General features: G+C 39.7%; 1 protein-coding gene and 1 non-coding gene across 2 annotated transcripts; one reads left to right on the top strand and one right to left on the bottom strand.

Annotated features, from left to right (window-relative positions):
• Positions 1–2,118: 2,118 nt before the first annotated feature.
• Positions 2,119–7,523, bottom strand: Znf774 (zinc finger protein 774). Its single transcript, XM_076848788.1, has 3 exons — positions 7,411–7,523; positions 3,892–3,998; positions 2,119–3,359 (listed from the first exon to the last, which is right to left on the bottom strand). The coding sequence occupies exons 1-3, from the start codon at positions 7,515–7,517 to the stop codon at positions 2,119–2,121; spliced, it is 1,455 nt and encodes a 484-aa protein (XP_076704903.1). The 5' UTR covers positions 7,518–7,523.
• LOC143396005 (U6 spliceosomal RNA) lies at positions 5,169–5,272 on the top strand. The gene has a single exon (XR_013090906.1). It is a non-coding gene; the product is annotated as a U6 spliceosomal RNA (small nuclear RNA).
• Positions 7,524–8,115: the final 592 nt, after the last annotated feature.

Below are 8,115 nucleotides of genomic sequence, written 5' to 3'. Positions count from 1 at the left end.
ATTCCAGCTAATAAATGAAGAAGGAATGATTGGAATAAAATGTTACCATTTGGCAACCCCAAATAAAATAAGGGATTACCAATGGCTACTAACATCATAAGAAGAGAGAAAAGAAGGAGGGTGTGGTGGCACACACCTATAATCCCAGTGATTTAGAGGCAGGAGGATCGCAAATTTAAGGCCAGCCTCAGCAATGTAGCAAGACCCTGTCTCAAAATAAAAAATAAGGACTCAGTGGTAGAGCAACTGAGGACTCAATCACCATTATCAAAACAAAGGGCCCCAGACCACCACCAAAAAGAAAAAAAAAAAAAAAAAGTGATGAGCACTCAGTTCCCTCCTTAGCTCATTGCACCCTTAGTCCTCCATTCTTATTCCATCAGAATCAAAGACCCCAGCCTAGGATCCTGTAAAGCTCCTTCAGAATTGGACTACATCACTCAGTCATTTCTAAATCCACAGTGCTTAATGGATGGAATATGGTTCCTCCAGTTCTGTGTCCCAGAGGCACTAACAAATCCTAGACCTGGTCTGGTCCATGTTGTTGAAGAGAAAGAACCGCAGATTGGAAACCTAGTCACCAGGAACCAGATCTGGCTCTTTTATAGCCATGTGAACTAATGAGTCATTTCATTTAGCATTTTTGCACCTTAGTTTGCCAATAGATTAAAAAAAAAAGTTCCTCATTATAAGACTGAGGGACACCTGGAGACATAGCCAGAATTTCCTGGAAAAAAAAAAAAAAAGACATTAGTAATAGTAGTTTAACAAGAAACTCTAGAGACACTACATTTATAATTCAACAACAAAATGTGTGTGTGTGTGTGTGTGTGTGTGTGTGTGTGTGTGTGTGTGCACGAACCCGCATATATTTTAGATAAATAAAACCTTGGGCAGAAGGTAAGGTTAAGTATCACTCAGGCCTGAGAGGAGATAAAAGTCTAGCAAATTTAAGGGCCAGGGCTAGGACTCAAACACTTTACCTTCTCAATGAAGTCAGTGTTCTTTCCAATAACCTGACTTCCCTTGATTTATTTCAATTAAATATAGGAATGTTCTAGTGCATAAAATGAATGGCCCTACAAGGGTCAGAGAGTTGCATTAACCTAAAAGTAAAGAAGTAAAGAGACACAATGACCCAGCAAATTAGAAAACAAGATTGCTTCCTTTAGCTAAATGCCAGGAAGGATTCCTATAATATCATTTGACATTTTCAGCAATTTTGCTTCCACAATTTTACAGTCTTCCTCCAGGTCCTTCTGGCTTGTTCATCATTTTCTATGCCTCAAGTGACAGCAAACCTACAGTGGAAAAACCTCACACACTGTCCTACAAAGAGATCTGAGATTCTTTTAGCCTCAAAAAGAATTTTAGTCACAAAACCACAAACATCCTCTATGGTAATTCTGCCTTGTCATGGTGATGAGACATCTGGTGACTAAAGCCTGCATAGCACTAGTAAGAGAGAGTTTCCATTTTATTAAATTTAGATGTTCAGACCCCAGATCTTGTAAGTTCTGAACTAGAGTGGCTTGAATTATAAATTTCTTATTGAGTTATAGACTGTATTTTATATATATATATATATATATATATATATATATATATATATATATATATATATATATATATATTATATTGAATATCTTTTAAGGCCCAGACACTGCTTTTAAGGACTTTATATAAGAACTCAAAAAATATTTTTTTGTTTTTGTTTTTGTTTTTTTAGCAGTGCTGGGGACCAAATTCAGAGGCCTCATAGACTATACCCACAGCCCAAGACCTCAAATATTAATCATTGAGCATCTACTTTGTGCCAGGCACTGTACCAGATGGTTTACATGAGATCTCTAGGCCACATTCCTTTCACCTCTAGTAACCAGACATTAATCATTTAAACACATATTTCCCTAAGGGTGAGTTACATACACTGAAGTAATGTCTTTTCATTATTTGGACCCTGTAAGTTTATCCTCTTCATTGTAACACAGAAAAGAAAGAGAACAGATTAGGGTCTGACCTGAGTCACCAATGCCCAGGTTTTCTCTATTTGGGGTATCTGAAGACAGTAGCAATGGAAATTTGAAAAGCAATAGCAGAACCACTAAAGACCATTTCCTAAATCAAATGGGTGTTTTGATGGCATAAGAGATGAGCTTTCTGCCGGAAGCTCTTATCACATTTACTACAGTGAAATGGTTTTTCTCCTGTATGTGTTCTCTGGTGTGTGAGAAAATGGGAACGCTGGTTGAAGGTCTTGCCACATTCGGGACAGGGGTAGGGTCTGTCTCCTATGTGAATGCGTTGGTGGGTAGTGAAATGGGAGCTCTGATTGAAGCTCTTTCCACACTCGCCACATTTGTAGGGTCTTTCTCCTGTGTGGATTCGTTGGTGCTTAATGAGGGCAGAGCTATCAGCAAATCCCTTCCCACAGTCGTTGCACTTAAAAGGTCTCTCACCGGTATGTGTCCTCTGGTGTGTAACGAGATGGGAACTCTGACTGAAACTTTTGTGGCACTCGGGACAACTGAAAGGCCTTTCTCCTGAGTGAGTACTCATGTGTGCTACAAAGTGAGAACTGTCTCTGAAGCCCTTCCTACACTCTGGGCATTTAAAAGGCCGTTCTCCTGTGTGGGTTCGTTGGTGCTTAATCAAATCTGAGCTCTGGCTAAAACTGTCCCCACAGTCGTTACACCTGTAAGGCTTCACGCCTGTGTGAATCCTCTGGTGGGTGATGAAATTTGAGCTTCGACTGAAGCTTTTATGACATTCGAGGCACGTGTACGGCTTTTCTCCTGTGTGGGTTCTTTGGTGCATTGTGAGGTGTGGCTTCCGTCCAAAAGTCTTCCCACACTCTGGGCACCCATAAGGTCTCTCCCCTGTGTGGGTTCTCTGATGTTTGATGAGAGTTGAGCTGTCGCTGAATTTTTTCTCACACTTGCTGCATGGGTAGGGCTTCTCTCCCGTGTGTGTTCTGCGATGAGTGATGAGGTCTGAGCTCTGTTTGAAGCCTTTCCCACACTCGATGCATTTATAAGGTCTCTCACCAGTATGGGTTCTTAGGTGTCTTATGAGATAAGAACTGTGGTTAAAGCTTTTCCCACATTCTGCACACATAGGCTTCTTTCCTACATATCCACGCAGGAACTTGTTTAAATCCCTGGCCTGTGCAAAGGGCTCCTGCTGGCCCTCTCCTGGAAGCATTCTATGTTGCCCTCCTACTTCAAGGGCCCTGTCACAGTTTCCTCCCCAATTAGGAACATGAGAAATATTTTTATTGGTCCTTTCTGAGGATGTTCCACATTGTTCTGTTGTTTCAGAAATGTCCTGACTGAGTTTTGCCACTTGATGGTCAAAGTCTGAAAAATTAATGGAAGTAACCAGAATAAAGTTATCAGTTGTAAGGAAAGAACATAAAAAATCAGTTAATGATTAAAATTACAGTATCAGCAGTAGGCTACACTTAATTTGATCACTCTGCTTGTTATTTTATTTGCAAAGTTTGTTGAGGACTAAATGCGGCTCAGGGTAGGGTGCTTGCCTACCATGCATGAGGCCCTGCATTCAATTCCTTGCAATGGAGAAAAAAAGGTATACCATATATTGTCAAAATTGGGCAACTTCCTTTAAAGATGTTATAGTATAGATAAAGTGAAATGCTTACTCAAAGTGAAGTCAATTTCTGACTGACTGCCCAAGAAATCAAATGTAAACTTTGCTAATAAAAACAAAAGGCTAGGGCAAGAGTTTAATACTCCTGTGACTTAGGTTATTATATATTTTTGCATTTTTTTTCCTGGAAAAAAAAGTCAGGGAAGCAGTCCAAATTTTTCATCTAAAGAAGGGCTAAAATTCTAGATTTCCTTCTACTAGGTAGCACTAACGTCTCACCTGTGTGACTTTTCCTTAGGATTGTCATTGTTTCAAAGTTTTGGAGTGGTAGAACCCATGGTGCTTCTTTCTGCTCCAGCTGGGAGATTACACTTGGTCTAGAAGTCCTACACAGGAAGATGAATGAACATAGGATGTGAATATAAGCCAAGCATACAAGGCCTGACCTCTCTACTTTCCCTAAGTAAAGAACATAAGTGGACTGTTAATGTGTGTTTGGGCTCATTAAAAGGGCAACCAGAGTGTGGGGCACATGCCTGGAATCCCAGTGACTAGGGAGGCTGAGGCAGGAGGATGACAAGTTTGAGGCCAGCCTCAGCAACTTAGTGAGACCCTGTCTCAAAATAAAAATTTAAAAGTGCTCAATGTATAGCACTTCTAGGTTCAATCCCCAGTAATGGGGGGGGGGAAAAAAAGCAACCAGGTGAAGTGCTAATGGTTGCTATAGGAGGCTAAAGGGGAAAAAGCTTTTTTCCTCTGATTAAAAACAAAAACAAAAACATGGGGCTGGGTAACTAGTGGTCGAACACTTGCTTAGCATGCACAAGGTGCTGGATTCAATTCCCAGCCCTGGGAAAGCAAATGCATGCATGCATGCGTACACACACACACACACACACACACACTCACTCACTCACACATACACACAAGCCAGACTTGGATGATAGACTCTGGAATAAGCACCATAATTCATTTCTGAAGACACACGGTTAAACCAATGTAGAAAGATAAACTCATCGGAAACAAAGCTGCCATAATCTAACTGTTAAAAAGAATCAAGGCAGTTAACAATAATGTTTGGCTTTACAATTTTCCCAGAAAGGCAGTTGTTGATACAGCCATGAGAAAAAGACAAAAACTTGTTAAGGGGGAAAAAAAATGGACAAAGAATGTGAATAGGGGCTATAGTTGTAGCTCAGTGGTAGAGAACTTGCCTGGCATGTATGAGGCCCTGGGTTCGAGCCAGCACCGCATATAAATAAATAAATTAAATAAAGGCCCATTGGCAACTTAAAAAAAAGAATGTGATGAGGCAATTGGACAAAAGAAAAAAAGGAGCCTATAAATATATGACAAACCCTTAACTTCACTATTGACTGAAAAAATTCAAATTAGAACAATGATCTACTTAGGTAATATAGTATAGAGGTAAAGAATACAAACTCAAGAGTCATATGCCTGAATATGAATGTTAACCCTGCCATTTACAAGCTGGTGACCTCGGAAATGCTATTTAAACTCTGTGTCTCAGTGTCTTCATCAATAAAATAGGGTTAGTGCTCACTTCAGCAGCACCTATACAAAAATTGGAATGATACAGAGATTACTATGGCCCCTTCCCAAGAATGACATGCAAATTTATGATGTGTTCCATATTTTTAAATAAATAAATTAAATATGAGCTGGATATAGTGGCACATGCCTATAATCCCAGCAACTATGGAGGAGGAAGAGGCAGGAAGACTGCAAGTTCAAGGCCAGCCTCAGCAATTTAGCCAGGCCCTAAGCAATTTAGCAAGACCCGCCCCCCCCCCAAAAAAAAAAAGGGTAATAATAAGGTCTACATTAGAGGATTTTTCTTGAGGATTAAGTTTAACTCTTTAAAACACTCTATCATTGTTATTTTACCCCAACTCTTAAATTAGAATATTCACTCTCATAGATAAAATAGAAAGAAATGAACATTTTCATTTACTGCTGTGGTAATAAATAAATTGATTCAATCTTTTTGTAAGGAACTTGGCAAACTACCAAATACCTTAAATACCTTAGAAATGTATCCACTCTCGGGCTGGGGTTGTGACTTAGTGGTAGAACACTATGTGAGGCACTGGGTTCGATCCTCAGCACCACATAAAAGTAAATAAAAATAAAGGTATTGTGTTCATTTACAACTAAAATAATTTAACAAAATGTGAAGTGGTTATGTTAAGTGGTTATGTTAAGAAAAATATTATTACCAAAATATACATTCACAATATAGGCACAATTGAATGGACAGTATAATTTAAATATTCTTTTGTGGTTTTGGGGTTTTTCCTTTCTCTTTCTCTCTTTTTTTTTTTTGGTCCTGGCAATGAACTTGGGGGTGCTTTACCACTGAGCTACATCCCCAGCCCTTTTTATTTTGAGATATAGTCTTGCTAAACTGCTGGCTGACTTTGAACTTTTGATCCTCCTGCATCAGCCTCTAGAGTTGCTAGGAATACAAGCATGAGCCACCAAGCTCAGCTTTTATTTTTTTGACATAGAGTCTCCCCTGTGTCTAAACTGCTCTTGAGCCCATGATTCTCCTGTCTCAGCCTCTAGAGTAGCTGGAATTACAGGTATATGCCACCATCCTCATTTTTTATTTTGTTTTATTTTATATATGCTTATAAAAAGGCTGGTAGGGAGCTAGGGATATAGCTGAGTTGGTAGAGTACTTGCCACACATGCATAAGGCCCAGCACCACAAAAACAAACAAACAAATAAATAAATAAAAGCTGGTAGGTAATAACTCACTAGTGATAGGATTAGGGTGACTTCTGTTTTCATTTTGCCTGTCTTTTTCATCAGTGAGTATTAATTTGTTACTGGGGATTGAATCCAAGGCCTTATGCATGCTATAAGCAAGAGCTCTATCAGTGACTTACTTCTCCAGTCCATCAGTATTTTAGAAAAAGCACTGGAAGTATTTTTTGTTTAAGTGATAGGTAAAAACCCCATGGGGACAGTCCTCCCTTTTCTACAAAGATCTGGGTTGGATTTTTACCTCTGCCCCTTCTGAGTGTTAGTGTTCTTCACTAGAAAAAGAGAACAGTAGCATATCTATCAAAATATTATAGTGAGATAGTAAGAAAAAGATAAATATCAAAGATATCTGTTGCCAAGCACAGTGGCCCATGCATGCAATCCTGGCTACTCAGGATGATGAGGTAGAAAGATTACAAGCTCAAGGCCAGCCTGAGCAATTTAGCAAGATCCTGTTTCAAAATTTAATTTTTTTTTTTTTTTTTTTTAGGACTGAGGATGTAGCTTAGTACAATGCTGGGTTCAATCCCCAGTATTGTTAAAAAAAAAAAAAAAAACAACAACACACACAACCCTGCAAAACATAAAGTGACATAAAAATATAAAAATAGAAGTCACTCTTAGTCTTTTTCTGCCAAGGAGCAACAATTAATTTCAGATATGTCCAGTAATCTAAGAAACCAGTGTCCCCAGATACCACTCAGACTTGGGCCCTTTCAAAATATCTAACATTTTAAATTTTAGTGGGCAGGGCAGTCCCGGGATTGAACTCAGGGGCATTCAATCACCAAACCACATCTCCAGCCATATTTTGTATTTTATTTAGAGATAGGGTCTCACTGAGTTGCTTAGTACCTTGCTTATTGCTGAGGCTGACTTTGAACTGGCAATCCTGACTTTGAACTGGCGATCCTCCTGCCTCAACCTCCCAAGCTGCTGGGATTATAGGCATGCACCACTGCACCTGGCGTAAGTTTTAAAGCTTAAGAGAGTAGTATCCTTACCCTTTGAGAGCCCATTCTTCTAACTGTGCTGGGTGGCATCCCTGAAGAGAATTCTTTAAGCAGTGTCCAGGTAACCCACTCTTCCCTGAAGTCCCCAGCCACATCATTGAGGGTCATCAGTTCCTAAAGCAAGAAACCTCAATATGCATCAATAGCTCCCTAGATGTTCTCACCATTGTCTGAAAACCAAAAGATGGACACTGTATACCCAAACCAAACAAAAAGCCCCTTGACTAGAACAGTCTTGAGGTAAAATTCTGTCAATGACAGAAGAGTTGCTTTTCTTTCTTTCTCTCTTTCTTTTTTTGTACTGGCAATGGAACCCAGGGATGCTATACCAATGAGCTATATCCACAGCCCTTTTTTTGGGGGGCGGGAGAACTGGGGATTGAACTCAGGGGGAACACTCAACACTTAACTGAGCCATATATCCAGCCCTATTTTATATTTTATTTAGAGATAGGGTCTCACTGAATTGCTTAGCACCTCACTGTTGCTGATGCTGGCTTTGAACTTATGATCCTCTTGCCTCAGCCTCAAAAATCACTGGGATTACAGGTGTGGGCTACCATACCCAGCTCTTTTTATTTCATTTTGAGACAGGGTCTCTGGCTTCAATCTTGCAATCCTCCTGCCTCAGCCTCCTGAGTTGCTGGGATTACAGGTATGTGCTACTGAGCCTGGGGATTTCTTTTCTTATTCTGT

This window comes from Callospermophilus lateralis, chromosome 3 (assembly GCF_048772815.1).
Source record: "Callospermophilus lateralis isolate mCalLat2 chromosome 3, mCalLat2.hap1, whole genome shotgun sequence".
Taxonomy (NCBI): Eukaryota; Metazoa; Chordata; class Mammalia; order Rodentia; family Sciuridae; genus Callospermophilus; species Callospermophilus lateralis.
This window is presented reverse-complemented; position numbering and strand designations above follow the sequence as displayed.